Source organism: Nerophis ophidion, linkage group LG05, assembly GCF_033978795.1.
Source record: "Nerophis ophidion isolate RoL-2023_Sa linkage group LG05, RoL_Noph_v1.0, whole genome shotgun sequence".
Lineage (NCBI taxonomy): Eukaryota > Metazoa > Chordata > Actinopteri > Syngnathiformes > Syngnathidae > Nerophis > Nerophis ophidion.
In genome coordinates this window covers 5476027-5495261 of record NC_084615.1, presented here as the reverse complement: position 1 = coordinate 5495261, position 19235 = coordinate 5476027, and the positions used below count along the sequence as shown (strand labels likewise).

The 19235-nt window shown below is 43.3% G+C and overlaps 1 protein-coding gene across 3 annotated transcripts in view; it reads left to right on the top strand.

Moving 5' to 3' along the window:
• wfs1b (Wolfram syndrome 1b (wolframin)) overlaps positions 1–10189 on the top strand; it is a 36229-nt gene extending 26040 nt beyond the window's left edge. Inside the window, exons 7-10 of one of the 3 annotated variants that reach the window (XM_061899780.1) lie at positions 2796–2953; positions 3038–3277; positions 3345–3463; positions 6668–10189. In XM_061899780.1, coding sequence (XP_061755764.1) covers positions 2796–2953; positions 3038–3277; positions 3345–3463; positions 6668–8180 — 2030 coding nt within the window. In that variant the 3' untranslated portion in view covers positions 8181–10189. Of the gene's footprint in view, positions 1–2792; positions 2954–3037; positions 3278–3344; positions 3464–6667 lie in introns of all 3 variants that reach the window. The other 2 variants (XM_061899778.1, XM_061899779.1) reach the window with 2 other exon arrangements.
• The last annotated feature ends 9046 nt before the right edge of the window (positions 10190–19235 follow it).

Genomic DNA, 19235 nt, shown 5'->3' with positions numbered 1-19235 from the left:
AACACAGATAGACAGACAACATTCACACTCACATTCACACACTAGGGACCATTTAGTGTTGCCAATCAACCTATCCCCAAGTGCATGTCTTTGGAAGTGGGAGGAAGCCGGAGTACCCGGAGGGAACCCACGCATTCACGGGGAGAACATGCAAACTCCACACAGAAAAATCCCGAGCCTGGATTTGAACCCAGAACTGGAGGAACTTCGTATTGTGAGGCAGACGCACTAACCCCTCTGCCACCGTGAAGCACTTAACCTTATTTGTTTATCTTTTTGGTACAAGGGAGGGGCAGTAGATACTTCCTGAATGTTTCAATCCACACGTCGCTTGGCCATTGCTTTCTTTGGACTCGTATTGAGCTAGCAAAACGAGAAAATGCTATAAAAAGACAAGAAAACACTGAAAAAGCACACAACGTAGCAATGAGCACAGCAGCTAACGACAGGACTGAATAAGCACCGGAGAACAATCACCTTGCGCACAATGGATGTGCTGCCGGGCACAAAATGGCTGCGCTGCGTACATACACGACACATGCTAGGTGCGCACATTTTCTTTCAGTTGGTGGTTCGTAAATTGAAAAATTGGTAGAAGGAGTGGCTTCGTAATTCAAGATCCACCGTAGTTGGAGTGATGTGCTTCATGGTGAAAGATGGCCGCCATGTTTGGAAGCATGCTCGGATGTTCAATCAATCAATCAATGTTTACTTATATAGCCCTAAATCACTAGTGTCTCAAAGGGCTGCACAAACCACTACGACATCCTCGGTAGGCCCACATAAGGGCAAGGAAAACTCACACCCAGTGGGACGTCGGTGACAATGATGACTATGAGAACCTTGGAGAGGAGGAAAGCAATGGATGTCGAGCGGGTCTAACATGATACTGTGAAAGTTCAATCTATAATGGATCCAACAGTCGCGAGAGTCCAGTCCAAAGTGGATCCAACACAGCAGCGAGAGTCCCGTTCACAGCGGAGCCAGCAGGAAACCATCCCAAGCGGAGGCGGATCAGCAGCGCAGAGATGTCCCCAGCCGATACACAGGCGAGCAATACATGGCCACCGGATCGGACCGGACCCCCTCCACAAGGGAGAGTGGGACATAGAAGAAAAAGAAAAGAAACGGCAGATCAACTGGTCTAAAAAGGGAGTCTATTTAAAGGCTAGAGTATACAAATGAGTTTTAATCAATCAATCAATCAATCAATGTTTACTTATAAAGCCCTAAATCACTAGTGTCTCAAAGGGCTGCACAAACCACCACGACATCCTCGGTAGGCCCACATAAGGGCAAGGAAAACTCACACCCAGTGGGACGTCGGTGACAATAATGACTATGAGAACCTTAGAGAGGAGGAAAGCAATGGATGTCGAGCGGGTCTAACATGATACTGTGAAAGTTCAATCCACAATGGATCCAACACAGTCGCGAGAGTCCAGTCCAAAGCGGATCCAACACAGCAGCGAGAGTCCCGTTCACAGCGGAGCCAGCAGGAAACCATCCCAAGCGGAGGCGGATCAGCAGCGCAGAGATGTCCCCAGCCGATACACAGGCAAGCAGTACATGGCCACCGGATCGGACCGGACCCCCTCCACAGGGGCGAGTGGGACATAGAAGAAAAAGAAAAGAAACAGCAGATCAACTGGTCTAAAATGGGAGTCTATTTAAAGGCTAGAGTATACAAATGAGTTTTAAGGTGAGACTTAAATGCTTCTACTGAGGTGGCATCTCGAACTGTTACCGGGAGGGCATTCCAGAGTACTGGAGCCCGAACGGAAAACGCTCTATAGCCCGCAGACTTTTTTTTGGGCTTTGGGAATCACTAACAAGCCGGAGTCCTTTGAACGCAGATTTCTTGCCGGGACATATGGTACAATACAATCGGCAAGATAGGATGGAGCTAGACCGTGTAGTATTTTATACATAAGTAGTAAAACCTTAAAGTCACATCTTAAGTGCACAGGAAGCCAGTGCAGGTGAGCTAGTACAGGTATATATGTATGTATATAAAGGTATATACAGTACAGGCGTAATGTGATCAAACTTTCTTGTTCTTGTCAAAAGTCTAGCAGCCACATTTTGTACCAACTGTAATCTTTTAATGCTAGACATGGGGAGACCCGAAAATAATACGTTACAGTAGTCGAGGCGAGACGTAACAAACGCATGGATAATGATCTCAGCGTCTTTAGTGGACAGAATGGAGCGAATTTTAGCGATATTACGGAGATGAAAGAAGGCCGTTTTAGTAACGCTTTTAATGTGTGCCTCAAAGGAGAGAGTTGGGTCGAAGATAATACCCAGATTCTTTACCGTGTCGCCTTGTTTAATTGTTTGGTTGTCAAATGTTAGTTGTATTATTAAATAGAGTTCGGTGTCTAGCAGGACCGATAATCAGCATTTCCGTTTTTTTGGCATTAAGTTGCAAAAAGTTAGCGCACATCCATTGTTTAATTTCATTAAGACACGCCTCCAGCTGACTACAATCCGGCGTGTTGGTCAGCTTTAGGGGCATGTAGAGTTGGGTGTCATCAGCATAACAGTGAAAGCTAACACCGTATTTGCGTATAATGTCACCTAGCGGCAGCATGTAGATGCTGAAGAGTGCAGGGCCAAGGACCGAACTCTGGAATGCCCTCCCGGTAACAGTTCGAGATGCTACCTCAGTAGAAGCATTTAAGGTGAGACTTAAATGCTTCTACTGAGGTGGCATCTCGAACTGTTACCGGGAGGGCATTCCAGAGTACTGGAGCCCGAACGGAAAACGGATGTTCCTGTCTTTGCAGCCGTCTCCCATGTTGGGATGGATGAATTTGTAGAGATGACAAAGAAGTACGCTCAGGGACTAGCGCCGCCTCCCGCCATGGCGGCCGTGTCCACCAGCGATGAAGACGACGAGGACGACGATGTTGTCAAGAATCCAGACGAGCTGCCCTTACATCAAAAGGTTTAAATGTTGTGGGGGGGTTTTGTTTTGGTTCCAAAGAAGTGAGAAGTTCATGATGACTCCCTTACTCCTCCATGTTGGAAGCAGCTGCTGAAGTTCCCCCTGCACGCCCTCCTGGAGATCAAGGAGCACCTGATCGACTGGGCGTCTCGTGCTGGCATGCAGTGGCTGAGCGCCCTCATCCCCACGCATCACGTCAACGCACTCCTCTTCTTCTTCATCATCTCCAACCTCACCATTGAGTTCTTCATCTTCCTCATCCCTCTGCTGGTTTTCTACCTCTCCTTCTTCTCCATGGTCATCTGCACACTGCGGGTATTCCAGGTCAGCCATCTTCTACTTGCCTCACAATGGACAAGAAGAGGAGATCTAACAGTGTCTTTTCTCACAGAATTCCAAAGCTTGGGAGAACTTCCGAGCTCTGACTGACCTGCTGGCTCACTTTGAACCTGGTCTGGATGTGGAGCAGGCTGAGACCAACTTTGGTTGGACTCACTTGGAGCCTTATTTGTAAGTAAAGCTCATTGTGGACATAAAAACAACAATAATCAACATTACATAATTGTGTGGAATTAATTGTTGATTCATCACATTGTGCAGCAATTGAGTGCACTACCTGGTTGCAACCAGCTATTGAGCTATATCTAATATCGGGACTATTACAAAGAAGGATTTACTATTGTGAAGTGAAGTGAATTATATTTATATAGCGCTTTTCTCTAGTGACTCAAAGTGCTTTACATAGTGAAACCCAATATCTAAGTTACATTTCAACCAGTGTGGGTGGCACTGGGAGCAGGTGGGTAAAGTGTCTTGCCCAAGGACACAACGGCAGTGACTAGGATGGCGGAAGCGGGAATCGAACCTGCAACCCTCAAGTTGCTGGCACGGCCACTCTACCAACCGAGCTATACCGTAGACAACACGGCCCTGTGATGGGGTGGCGACTTGTCCAGGGTGTACACCGTCTTCTGCCCTATTGTAGCTGAGATAGGCACAGCACCCCCCCACCTAACCCCAAAAGGGAATAAGCGGTAGGAAATGGATGGATGGGTGGATTTACTATTGTAGCTGAGATAGGCACCAGCACCCCCCCACCTAACCCCAAAAGGGAATAAGCGGTAGGAAATGGATGGATGGATAGTAAATGCCAAAAAGTTTTTGTCGTTCTTATGATTTTGTTGTAATTTTGTGTCACTGGTTTGGTGATTGATGCTTAGTACTTTTTGTCCATCTGTTTGATTTCGATCACAATAAACCAAAAACAAATACCCTCTGTCCACAATTCAACAAAATAGCTTTTCCAATTGAATACTCTCTGAAGAAACATATTAAAATAAAATTAAAAAAGGGAATGTTTGAAAAGATGCAAGGAGAGGCAAAAGCTTAAAGTCCTGCCCCTTCAATCAGATATAATGAATAACAATACTTAATGATCTGACATAATATTTAATATATAATTAAAGGGTTTCATCCATGTATGTGTACAATAGTAAACCAACTCATCATTTCTTTAACTGTAGTTTATATATGTATGTATATATATATATATACACACACACACACACACACACACACACACACACACACACACACAGTGGGGCAAAAAAGTATTTAGTCAGCCAGCGATTGTGCAAGTTCTCCCACTTAAAATGATGACAGAGGTCTGTAATTTTCATCATAGGTACACTTCAACTGTGAGAGACAGAATGTGAAAAAAAAATCCAGGAATTCACATTGTAGGAATTTTAAAGAATGTATTTGTGAATTATGGTGGAAAATAAGTATTTGGTCAAGCATTCAAAGCTCTCACTGGTGGAAGGAGGTTTTGGCTCAAAATCTCACGATACATGGCCCCATTCATTCTTTCCTTAACACGGATCAATCGTCCTGTCCCCTTAGCAGAAAAACAGCCCCAAAGCATGATGTTTACACCCCTATGCTTGACAGTAGGAATGGTGTTCTTGGGATGCAAATCAGTATTCTTCTTCCTCCAAACACGACGAGTTGAGTTTATACCAAAAAGTTCTATTTTGGTTTCATTTGACCACATGACATTCTCCCAATCCTCTGCTGTATCATCCATGTATCCATTTTGGTATAAACTCAACTCGTCGTGTTTGGAGGAAGAAGAATACTTAGTTGCATCCCAAGAACACCACACCTACTGTGAAGCATGGGGGTGGAAACATCATGCTTTGGGGCTGTTTTTCTGCTAAGGGGACAGGACGATTGATCCGTGTTAAGGAAAGAATGAATGGGGCCATGTATCGTGAGATTTTGAGCCAAAACCTCCTTCCATCAGTGAGAGCTTTGAATGGTTGACCAAATACTTATTTTCCACCATCATTTACAAATAAATTCTTTAAAATTCCTACAATGTGAATTCCTGGATTTGTTTTTCCCATTCTGTCTCTCACAGTTGAAGTGTACCTATGATGAAAATTACAGACCTCGGTCATCATTTTAAGTGGGAGAACTTGCACAATTGCTAGCTGACTAAATACTTTTTTGCCCCACTGTGTATATATACATATATATATATATATATATGTATAAATTACATCCTGAAGACATTGTATGTATACTCCTCCTTGTTGTACTTATTAAATAACATTTTTTATACATCATATTAAAATGCATGACCTACAATGAGAAGGTATCCTCCCAAAATTAATCATGGTGATAATCCGCACATTTCTTTTAAATAAACATCTTTTATTGAATCTTAATTAGTTATTTGAATCCAACCATTCATAGGGTAATCATTGAAATGCAAAATCTGAACCCTCACATAATCGGTGTGTTTGAAATAATAGAAATCTATTATTTAAAAAATTATATATATATATATATATGTTTTCCATTTGATTTTTACAATTTATATTTAACCATATTTAGTGAACCTACAAAATTCAGGAAAAAATGAAACCCCTCTAAAAACTATTAAATGTGGTCAATTAACAACAAAAAAAAGCATAACTGTTTTTAAAATTATACCTTTAAGCGTGTATTATTTTAATTTGGAAAATCTTAACATGTTTTTTATATAAATATCACTATAGCTTAAAAATGTGTAATAACTTTTATAATTAATATAGCTTGAAAAAGGTTGGATTGTTTTTAAAAATGTTGGATTTTTGTTTGTGGATGATATTTTTTTTATCATTTTCATTAGTATATTTTAAATTATTTTTATTGTTTTAATTAGCATTGTAGTTTAAAATGTAATTATTTTTGTAATTTAATACAGCTTAAAAAAAGGTTTGATTGTTCTTAAAAAGGTATGATTTTTGTTTGTGGATGGTATTTTTAATAATTTTCATTAGTATATCTTAACATTTTTTTTATTGCTTTTTTAATTATAATTGTAGTTTAAAAATGTGTACTTATTTTTATAATTATTGCTTAAAAAGGTTTTATTATTCTTAAAAAAAGTGTGATTTGCGGATTATATTTTTATAATTATTAGTATAGCTTAAAAAGGTTTAATATTTTTTCGGATTGTTTTTATGCATCTTTAAATATGTATCATTTTTATAATTATTAAAATATCTTAAAATATTTTTAATATTTTTTATGATAGTGAATGTCTTTAAAACATTGATATTTGAGTGTATATTATGTGCAACTGTGTCATGTCGATGCTCTGAAGAAGTGAAGTATTAAAATAATCCATGAATTGTATTTCCACTTGCACACACCTTTCCTCAGGTACTTCTTGCTGTCCGCGGTCTTCGTGGTGTTCTCCTTCCCCGTGGCGGACAAGTCGTGGATCCCGTGTTCGGAAATGGCGGCGGTGGCGTTCTTCTTCACGGTCACCGCCTTCCTCAGCCTCCACGCCTCCGCCAAGCTGTTGGCCCGCCGAGCTGTGCTCAGCCATGTTCTTTCGGGGGCGTGCTCCCTGGCTCACCTGCTGCCGGACGCCCTGTGGCCCCTGAGGGTCTTGGGCAGGACGTTTGTGTCGGTGCCTGTGGGCGAGGCCTTAGCGTTGAACGTGGGCGTGCCGTGCGTCCTCTACGCCCACCTGGTCTACCTTCTGTTCCGCATGGCCCAGCTGAGAGGCTTCAAGGGGACCTACCTGTGTCTCGTGCCTTACCTGGTCTGCTTCACCTGGTGCGAGCTCTGCCTGGTGTTCCTCAATCACGCCACCGCCATCGGCCTCATACGCACCTGCGCCGGCTACCTCCTCTTCCTGTTCGCCCTTCCTGTTCTCTCCTTAGGCCTGGCCGCCGTGCTGGTCCTGCAACTCCTGCACTGGTTCCTGGCCTTGGAGATCACCAAGATGGTTGTGACGCTGACCGTCTGCTCGGTGCCCGTGGTTTTGAGGCTTTGGACGCGCTTCAGCTTGAACCCCATCGTGGTCTTCCGCTCGCTGTCCAGGAGCAGCGTGGTGAAACTCATCCTGGTGTGGCTCAGCGCCGTGGTCCTCTTCTGCTGGATGTACGTGTACAGGTCCGAGGGCATGAAGGTCTACAACTCCACCCTCACCTGGCCGCAGTACAGCGCCCTCTGCGGGCCCGCGGCGTGGAAAGAGTCCAACATGGCGCAAACCCAGATCACCTGCTCGCACCTGGAGGGGCACCGCGTCACCTGGACGGGGCGCTTCAAGTACGTGCGCGTGACCGACATCGAGAACGGGGCGCAGGCGGCCATCAACCTGCTGCCCGCGCTCGTAGGCGACTGGATGCGCTGTCTCTACGGCCAGCCGTATCCCGCCTGCGGGAATCCCACCTCGGCGGGGCCTCGGCCGTTCCCCCCGCACGACCCCCTGTGCCGACTCAAAGCGCTTGCCAAGCACGACTGCCACGTCAAGCGCTTCGACCGCTACAAGTTCGAGGTCACCGTGGGCATGCCGCTGGAGAGGAAGAGCAGGGACGGCACGCTGGTGGAGGACGAGGACGCCACCAAGGACATCGTGCTGCACGCCAGCAACGAGTTCAAGTCGCTGCTCCTGCACTTGAACACGGGCAGCGTGGCCGAGTTCAGCACCGTCCTGGAAGGCCGTCTGGGCTCCAAGTGGCCCGTCTTCGAACTCAAAGCCATCCGCTGCCTGTCCTGCGGCGACGCCCACCTGCCCCACCGCCGCCAGTACAAGATCGAACACGACTGGCGGCGCGCCGCTCGCAGCTCGCTGCAGTTTGGCTTCGACTTCTTCTTCAAGCCTTTCCTGACCGCACGACTGCCGTCTGACGCTGACGCTGACCTTGCCACAGAGGAGGGCTAGAAAACCGCACAAAAATAACCAAAATGTGTTTGTGATGGTCCTGGCAGATTTCGGTATTACTTGTTGAGGCATAAAGATGGCTATGTGGACTAAAAACATCAAGACTACAGCAGTGATGGCCCCCCCGACGACACTAAACCAATCACAGTGCACGCCTCAGCGTGGCGGCCTCTGATTGGCTCAGCCTCCATTGCAGTCTTGTTTTCTCACCTCAGAAAACACTTGGCACCACCATGATGACCCACATGTAAAATGCAGTAGCGTAGCAGGCCTAGGCAGTCATTAAAAACGAGGCAGGGGTTTAACAAACACGTTTATTTCTTTGGCCACAGTTTGAACGAGAGGTGGGAATCTTTGCATCATTTATGCAGCTTTGATTTATTTACAGTACAGGCCTAAGGTTTGGACACCCTCTCCACATTAAATGCCTTTTCTTTATTTTCATGACTATTGTACATTGTCACATCAAAACTATGAATGAGCACGTGGAGTTAAAAAGGTGAAATACCGGAAAACATGTTTTATATTCTACTTTCTTCAAAATAACCACCCTTTGCTCCGATTACTGCTTTGCACACTCTTGGCATTCTCTCCATGAGCTTCAAGCACACCTGTGAAGTGAAAACCATTTCAGGTGACTACCTGTTGAAGCTCATCAGGAGAACGCCAATGTGCAAAGCGTGGCTATTTTGATGAAACTAAAATATAAAACATGCTTTCAGTTATTACACCTTTTTTTTTTTTGTTAAGTACATAACTCCACATGTTCAATCATAGTTTTGATGTGACTATCTACAATGTAAATAGTCATGAAAACACATTGAATGAGGAGAAGGTGTGTTCAAACTTTTGGCCTGAACTGTATGTTGATGCAGTTTTACTTTTCTTTTACTGAATAAGTGTTTGTTAATTGCAACTTTAAAAATAGTGCATTTGTTAAAAGAAACAGTTCATTTAATTCCCACATTTATTAAGTTAATGCAAAGTCTACAAAACTGGAGCACAAGTGCCATAAAATAAAGCAGCTGGTGGGATCTTTGGTGAGGCGACTAGTTGCAGTCAGACACCTTTTACAACTGTCTGCATGACTTATGTACGATAAAAACATTGATTGTTTACTAATTGATTTGTATAATCGTCCATGTCAGAATTGCAACCCAATTTAAAATGTTTTATTTCCCCGCCTCTAGCTTGAACAGTAACACTGTGTTTGAATATAAGAATATGAAACGCTGCACTTAAGTCATTCTTTGACGCGCCACTAGATGGAGCCTGTGCACCACTTAGAGAATCCCAACTATGTTAAACTAAAGTGTTCTTTCATACCGAGAAGAGGGCTGCATAATGTTGGAAATACAACACTGGATTTATAATAAATAATTCCTATTTAGTGGCTGATTAATAGCGATTACAATAAGGATGATTGTTTTTTTGGAATTCCATTTGATTAATTTTTCAACACTAAACCTGCTAAAGTTGATCATATTCACTACACTCTTGGTATTATTATTGTTGTTGTTGTTATTACCCAGCATTGTCATGTTTTGTTCAAGATGGCCTAAAAACTAATTTCACACACACTAAACATTTACAGAGTCGTTTGCATTTCTGCATTTATGGAGTCTTTTACATTTTGAACGTCACTATTCCGATTATTTATTGTGTTTATCATTGCTTGTGTTCAAAAGCCTGCTGTGCAGGAAGTCAACTTGCTGAACGATTACGTTTAAACCAGGATCATCTTTCAATTGTGAGCCATAAAATATGTCAAAAAACACTTGCTTTATTTTCATGATTGTAAAGCTTTACCGTGAATTTAGAAAATGTTGCTGTAACCTATTTTTATGGACTTGCCTCTTTGGGATGTTAAATTCCCGTTATGAACTGTATTAAAGTATTTGCCCTGAGCCCTTATTTTGAAGGAGCTGAGAGCGGAAGTGGTGACACGTTGCAGTGGAGCGGAGTTTTGAACAACAAAATAAATAAAGTTGTCCTCGTGTAAAACTGGAGCCTCCGTGTTCGTTATTGTGCATTTTTATGCAATATAGAAGGTGGGATCATGTAAGTGATGGTCGCCTACAACAGTGGTTCTCAAGCTTTTTTCAGTGATGTACCCCCTGTCAACATGTTTTTAATTCAAGTTCCCCCTAATCACAGCAAAGCATTTTTGCTTGAAAAAAGAGATAAAGAAGTAAAATACAGCACTATGTCATCAGTTTCTGATTTATTCAATTGTATAACAGTGCAAAATATTGCTCATTTGTAGTGGTCTTTCTTCAACTATTTGGGGAAAAAGATATAAAAATAACTAAAAACTTGTTGAAAAATAAACAAGTGATTCAATTATAAATGCAGATTTCTCCATCCATCCATCCATCATCTCCCGCTTATCCGAGGTCGGGTCGCGGGGGCAACAGCCTAAGCAGGGAAACCCAGACTTCCCTCTCCCCAGCCACTTCGTCTAGCTCTTGCCGGGGGATCCCGAGGCCTTCCCAGGCCAGCCAGGAGACGTAGTCTTCCCAACGTGTCCTGGGTCTTCCCCATGGCCTCCTACCGGTTGGACGTGCCCTAAACACCTCCCTAGGGAGGCGTTCAGGTGGCATCCTGACCAGATGCCCGAACCACCTCATCTGGCTCCTCTCCATGTGGAGGAGCAGCGGCTTTACTTTGAGTTCCTCCCGGATGGCAGAGCTTCTCACCCTATCTCTAAGGGAGAGACCCAAACTCATTTGGACCGCTTGTACCCGTGATCTTGTCCTTTCAGTCATAACCCAAAGCTCATGACCATAGGTGAGGATGGGAACGTAGATCGACCGGTAAATTGAGAGCTTTGCCTTCCGGCTCAGCTCCTTCTTCACCACAACGGATCGGTACAACGTCCGCATTACTGAAGACGCCGCACCGATCCGCCTGTCGATCTCACGATCCACTCTTCCCCCACTCGTGAACAAGACTCCTAGGTACTTGAACTCCTCCACTTGGGGCAGGGTCTCCTCCCCAACCCGGAGATGGCATTCCACCCTTTTCCGGGCGAGAACCATGAACTCGGACTTGGAGGTGCTGATTCTCATTCCGGTCGCTTCACACTCCAGTGAGAGCTGAAGATCCCGGCCAGATGAAGCCATCAGGACCACATCATCTGCAAAAAGCAGAGACCTAATCCTGCACCCACCAAACCGGAACCCCTCAACGCCTTTGCTGCTTCTAGAAATTCTGTCCATAAAAGTTATGAACAGAATGGGTGACAAAGGACAGCCTTGGCGGAGTCCAACCCTCACTGGAAATGTGTTCGACTTACTGCCGGCAATGCGGACCAAGCTCTGACACTGATCATACAGGGAGCGGACCGCCACAATTAGACAGTCCGGTACCCCATACTCTCTGAGCACTCCCCACAGGACTTCCCGAGGGACACGGTCCAATGCCTTCTCCAGGTCCACAAAGCACATGTAGACTGGTTGGGCAAACTCCCATGCACCCTCAAGAACCCTGCGGAGAGTATAGAGCTGGTCCACAGTTCCACGACCAGGACCAAAACCACACTGTTCCTCCTGAATCCACATAGAAGTAATCATCAACTTAAAGTGCCCTCTTTGGGGATTGTAATAGAGATCCATCTGGATTCATCAACTTCATTCTAAACATTTCTTCACAAAAAAAGAAATCTTTAACATCAATATTTATGGAACATGTCCACAAAAAATCTAGCTGTCAACACTGAATATTGCATCGTTGTATTTCTTTTCACAGTTTATGAACTTACATTCATCATTTGTTGAAGTATTATTCAATAAATATATTCATAGAGGACTTTTGAATTGTTGCTATTTTTTTAAATTTCACGCACCCCTTGGCAAACCTTCAAGTACCCCCAGGGGTACACCCCCCCCCCCCCCCCCCCCACATTTGAGAACCACTGATATTGTCAAGTTCTTCAGGTTTTTTTACAGCTGTGCCCAAACTTGAAAGGCCAGTGGGACTCAAGAAGGACAGAAAGAGACAACTCAATCCTCTTTCCTTGTCATTTATTGATGTTTGATTGGAGGTGGTTCGGACATCTGGTCAGGATGCCACCTGAACGCCTCCCTAGGGAGGTGTTTAGGGCACGTCCAACCGGTAGGAGGCCACGGGGAAGACCCAGGACACGTTGGGAAGACTATGTCTCCCGGCTGGCCTGGGAACGCCTCGGGATCCCCCGGGAAGAGCTAGACGAAGTGGCTGGGGAGAGGGAAGTCTGGGCTTCCCTGCTTAGGCTGCTACCCCCGCGACCCGACCTCGGATAAGCGGAAGAAGATGGATGGATGGAAGGAAGCAGTCAAATAAACTGGGTTATCTGTGTTAATAAATGGATGAATAGTCGCTAGTTAGATAGTAGAATAGTTGAGTGGATAGTTGAGTAGCCGATTAGTTGAATAATTGGTGGTAGTTGATTAGGTTGATCGTCTTAATCAAACAGAAAAAAGAACACAGTTTCTTAAACATACTTCATAACACATGCTTTGCTTTCCTTTTAAATCAATTCAACCCAAATTAATTTCCACTGATATGAGTGTGAATGTTGTCTGTGTCTATCTGTGTTGGCCCTGCGATGAGGTGGCGACTTGTCCAGGGTGTACCCCGCCTTCCACCCAATGGTAGCTGAGATAGGCGCCAGCGCCCCCCGCAACCCCAAAAGGGAATAAGCGGTAGAAAATGGATGGATGATAGGGACTAGGTTTAAGAATAAACTTAAACATTTCCAATAATGTGAATTATATTTATATAGCGCTTTTCTCGAGTGACTCAAAGCGCTTTACATAGTGAAACCCAATATCTAAGTGACATTTAAACCAGTGTGGGTGGCACTGGGAGCAGGTGGGTCAAGTGTCTTGCCCAAGGACACAACGGCAGTGACTAGGATGGCGGAAGCGGGAATCGAACCTGCAACCCTCAAGTTGCTGGCACGGCCACTCTACCAACCGAGCTATGATTGAAATTAGGGGCTTCACGGTGGCAGAGGGGTTAGTGCGTCTGCCTCACAATACGAAGTTCCTGCAGTCCTGGGTTCAAATCCAGGCTCGGGATCTTTCTGTGTGGAGTTTGCATGTTCTCCCCGTGAATGCGTGGGTTCCCTCCGGGTACTCCGGCTTCCTCCCACCTCCAAACACATGCACCTGGGGATAGGCCCCTCCCACCTCCAAAGACATGCACCTGGGGATAGGCCCCTCCCACTTCCAAAGACATGCACCTGGGGATAGGTTGATTGTGTGTGAATGTGAGTGTGAATGTTGTCTGTGTTGGCCCTGCGATGAGGTGGCGACTTGTCCAGGGTGTACCCCGCCTTCCGCCCGATTGCAGCTGAGATAGGCGCCAGCGCCCCCCGCGACCCCAAAAGGGAATAAGCAGTAGAAAATGGATGGATGATTGAAATTAAATTTAAACAATCCAAGAATAAACTTAAACATCACTGATAACTTTTTGGAATTCACTTTGTCAACTTAATCAATTTAGTAAAAATCAGTCAAATGATGTCCTTGAAACATTTAAACCAGTGAAATGATTTTCTGTCAACATTCCAGTCAATCCAAAGAAGACAACAAACACTTCTTTGCTTTGCTTTTCTCACCAGTTGTGTCTTCCGAGTCCACACAGGAGCTGTCTTCCTTCCTCTTAGCAGCATGTTGACAAGCTGACTGACTGAAGCTCAGACGTTGTGAACAGGTGTGCAGGTGAACAGGTGAACAGGTGAACTCAATCAAGCCAATCTGGGTGGAAGCAGGTGGAGATGCTCACTGTTGCCCCTTCAGGCCTGGAGTGTGCTCTGCAACTCACTGCTGACTTGCCAACTCTACTGTATAAAATGACACAATAAACACTGACGCTCCAGTTTTACACGACGACCTTTCTTTTCAAAACTTCTGCTCCACCAAACCGTGTCACCACTTCCACTCTTAGCGCCTTCAAAATAAGAACTCAAGGCATATACTGTATAACAGAATTTAAAGCCCTAAAGAGGCTCGTCCATAAAATAGGTTACATTAAGGTTCTGTTATAAAGTATATGCCTTGAGCTCTTATTTTGAAGGCGGTAACAGCGGAAGTGGTGACACGATGTCCGGTCCGATGACCATGGATGAAGTACTGGCTGTCCAGAGTCGAGACCCAGGATGGACCGCTCGCCTGTGTATCGGTTGGAGACATCTCTACTGATCCGCCTCCGCTTGAGATGGTTTCCTGTGGACGGGACTCTCGCTGCTGTCTTGGATCCGCTTTGAACTGAACTCTCGCGGCTGTGTTGGAGCCACTATGGATTGAACTTTCACAGTATCATGTTAGACCCGCTCGACATCCATTGCTTTCGGCCCCCTAGAGGGGGGGGTTGCCCACATCTGAGGTCCTCGCCAAGGTTTCTCATAGTCAGCATTGTCACTGGCGTCCCACTGGATGTGAATTCTCCCTGCCCACTGGGTGTGAGTTTTCCTTGCCCTTTTGTGGGTTCTTCCGAGGATGTTGTAGTCGTAATGATTTGTGCAGTCCTTTGAGACATCTGTGATTTGGGGCTATATAAATAAACATTGATTGATTGATTGATTGATGTAGTTGAGCAGTGTTTTCAAAACAAAGGAAATCAACTAAGTGGTCCTCGTGTAAAACTGGAGCCTTTGTGGTGGTTATTTGGTAGTTTTCTACAGTATAGGCGACGTATATCAACCCTCGGTTACATATTAAACATCATTTGTACACGTTTGTTTTCAACAACCATAACTAACCACAACACCAGGGGGAGCTCCACAAACCACGTTAAACCCAGATTCCCATCTAACAAAGGTCTTAACTCATTCTCTTTCTATGCCACATCAATGTGGAATGCACCCCCAACAGGTGTAAAAGTAAGTGCAATCTCTATCCTCCTTCAAAACCCTATCCCTAACCCCAGCACCTCCGAAACCCTCAAATCTAGACTCCAAACATCCCAGAACAAGCTAGTCCGGTTACTTTTAGACCTCCACCCCAGATCACACCTTACTCCAACCCACTTCTCCAAAGTGGGCTGGCTCAGGGTGGAGGACAGAGTAAAACAACTTGCACTGAGCCTGGTCTATAAAATCCGCTACACCTCCTTGATACCCAAGTACATGTCGAACTACTTCCTTAACGTAAATGACCGCCATAACCACAACACCAGGGGGAGCTCCACAAACCACGTTAAACCCAGATTTCGATCTAACAAAGGTCTTAACTCATTCTCTTTCTAAGCCACATCAAAGTGGAATGCACTCCCAACAGGTGTAAAAGTAAGTGCATCTCTATATTCCTTCAAAACTGCTCTAAAACAACACCTCCAGGCAACTTCAACACTTTACTAATACCCTCCTCCATTCACATCCCATCTCCCCGGATTATAAATAACCTAATGTAAATAATTAATCAATCAATCAATCAATGTTTACTTATATAGCCCTAAATCACTAGTGTCTCAAAGGGCTGCACAAACCACTACGACATCCTCGGTAGGCCCACATAAGGGCAAGGAAAACTCACACCCAGTGGGACGTCGGTGACAATGATGACTATGAGAACCTTGGAGAGGAGGAAAGCAATGGATGTCGAGCGGGTCTAACATGATACTGTGAAAGTTCAATCAAGATAACACCCAGATTCTTTACCGTGTCGCCTTGTTTAATTGTTTGGGTGTCAAATGTTAAAGTTGTATCATTATATAGAGGTCAGTGTCTAGCAGGACCGATAATCAGCATTTCCGTTTTTTTGGCGTTGAGTTGCAAAAAGTTAGCGGACATCCATTGTTTAATTTCATTAAGACACGCCTCCAGCTGACTACAATCCGGCGTGTTGGTCAGCTTTAGGGGCATGTAGAGTTGGGTGTCATCAGCATAACAGTGAAAGCTAACACCGTATTTGCGTATGATGTCACCTAGCGGCAGCATGTAGATGCTGAAGAGTACAGGGCCAAGGACCGAACCCTGGGGAACTCCACACGTTACCTTAACATAGTCCGAGGTCACATTGTTATGGGAGACGCACTGCATCCTATCAGTAAGATAAGAGTTAAACCAAGACAGGGCTAAGTCTGACATACCAATTCGTGTTTTGATACGTTCTAATAAAATATTATGATCGACGGTATCGAAAGCAGCGCTAAGATCGAGGAGCAGCAACATAGATGACGCATCAGAATCCATCGTTAGCAATAGATCATTAGTCATTTTTGCGAGGGCTGTCTCAGTGGAGTGATTTGCCCTGAAACCGGATTGAAAGGTTTCACATGGATTGTTAGACGCTAAGTGTTCATTTAACTGCTCCGCAACAATTTTTTCGAGGATTTTTGAAATAAAGGGAAGGTGAGACACCGGTTGGTAGTTTACCATGAGGTCAGGATCGAGGTTAGGTCTTTTAAGAAGAGGATGAATAACCGCTTTTTTGAATGCTAGGGGAACAGTGCCCGAGGAAAGTGATAAGTTTATAATATTTAGCACTGATGGACCGAATAATACAAAGAGCTCCTTGATCAGTTTCCCAGGAAGTGGGTCAAGTAAACATGTTGTTTGTTTTGTTCCATTTACACGTTGTAACAATCCTTCTAACGTTATTTCCTCAAAACAAGAGAAACTGTACTTCTAATGTATATACTTGTTCTTATGCTATCTGCTGGCTGTACATATCCTACTAAATAAGACCTACACTGTTTCAATGTCCACATTTCTCTGTTGATGCAATTGTTGATGACTGAAGTACTGATATCAACCAAAGCTCCTCATCCCACCCCCTGGATTGTAAATAATGTAAATCATTGTAAATAATGTCAATAATTCAATGTATATACTATGATGATTAACCTGTGTGATGACTGCATTATGCTGATAGTATATATTTGTACCATGAATTGATTAACGTGGACCCCGACTTAAACAAGTTGAAAAACGTATTGGGGTGTCAGCACTTCCACTCTTCGCGCCTTCAAAATAAGAGCTGAAGGCATATACTATATATTGATGGATTGATTGATACTTTTATTAGTAGATTGCACAGTACAGTACATATTCCGTACAATTGACCACTAAATGGTAACACCCCAATAAGTTTTGAATGAATGAATGGTTTATTTTGAGCCATGCAAATTAAGAATGACACAAAATACAAAATAAATATATATATTTACACCGACATTGTAAATATTACATGTGGATGTCAAGATTGTCTCAAAGGGGAGTGGGAACTTGTTAAAGTTGGGGTCCACGTTAATCAATTCATGTAATACAGTTTATGACAGGAACTTAACATCCCAAAGAGCCAAGTCCATAAAATTGGTTGCATCGCTATTAAAATAGGTGACTTTACTGTTAAAAATGTGAAGAAAACGGTCGTCTGTACTCAATGACAAAATGAACCGACTGTATTTAACATATTTTTATTTTCATTATTATTTAAAAACCCAATTCAGGCCATCGTTGTCACTCCTAAGTTAATTAATGCACTTTAAACTTAAAAACACCAAGAAATTATATTGTCTTTTTCTGCCTTTTATTCCCGCTCTTACTTCTTCCACTTCCGGGCGTCCAATACGCAACACATGTCGTCATATCCTGTGGTCCCCCGCCCTTAAGTTCCCCTTACAATGGTTCCGGTATTGTCCTGTGAGCTGAGTAACGCCATATATGACAGCCATCTCGGCACTGACGTCTTTGAAAAGAACATTTTGGAGAATTGGTTTAAAATGTAGAATTGGCTCTGAATCAGAATTGAATCGTGAGTTTGTGTAAAGACTTGGCGTCCCTGTTTTGTCAGCTGAAGTAGTGAGAGCGTAAGAACGCTAGAGGGCGCCAAAGCCCGGTGACTTCAAGCACACCTGGAGGACGACACCTGACAAAAGTATCAATAAATTAAAGAATGAATAAATCATTCAATGTGTGAATAAATAAAAACTGATATATAAAAGGGACACGAATAAATAAATGTGGAAATTAATACATGTACAAATAAATGGACGAAAAAAATGAATACATGTAGAGATACACCATTTAATTAACAGTTATTGATTTACTCCCGCATTTAGTTATTCCAGTATTTATAATTAAAATCAAACAATTAAATATTGAATAAATAAAAACTGATAATTAAAAAGGACATAAGTAAATAACTAAATAAAAGCAGAAATAGAAAAAAATGTACACATTAATTCATGTGGAAATAAATACCTGTACAAATACATTTAAGACAATTATATTTTGTATTTATTCATTTACAATTTATTGATATATTCACACATTTATATATTCCACTATTTATTTATACCTGAAATAAAAGAATAATTAATATTTGTGTGAATAAATTAAAACTTATAAATAGGGACATGAATAAGTGAATGTCTAAATAAATGTGGAAATCAATATATGTACAAATATATTTAAGATATTCAATTATTATATTTAATCACACTTATTTACTCACCAGTTATTGATTTATTCACACATTTATTTATTCCAGTATTTATGTAAACAAAATAAAAGAACGAGGCGGCATAGCTCGGTTGGTAGAGCGGCCGTGCCAGCAATTTGAGGGTTGCAGGTTCGATTCCCGCTTCCGCCATCCTAGTCACTGCCGTTGTGTCTTTGGGCAAGACACTTTACCCACCTGCTCCCAGTACAACCCACACTGGTTTAAATGTAACTTAGATATTGGGTTTCACTATGTAAAGCGCTTTGAGTCACTAGAGAAAAGCGCTATATAAATATGTTTCACAATTAATAAATGAATAAATAAATATGTGAATAAACAAAAACTGGTAATTAAAGGGACACAAATAAGTAAATGTCTAAATAAATGTGTAAATAACAATATGAACAGATATTAAGATACAGGTGATGGAATTCCTGCTGGGCATTGCTGGCTGACACACCTCCTCCGGTGCCTTTTGACGGGTGTGCTGTTACACCCCACCGAACACCTCAGTGGACATTAACGGGTCACCAGCTGGGGACCACCATTCATCAACGTTTCGCTCCTTTAACCCCAGAACATCTCATGGTGGCGGAGCGATGGCAGGGATGTCTCCCTGCCA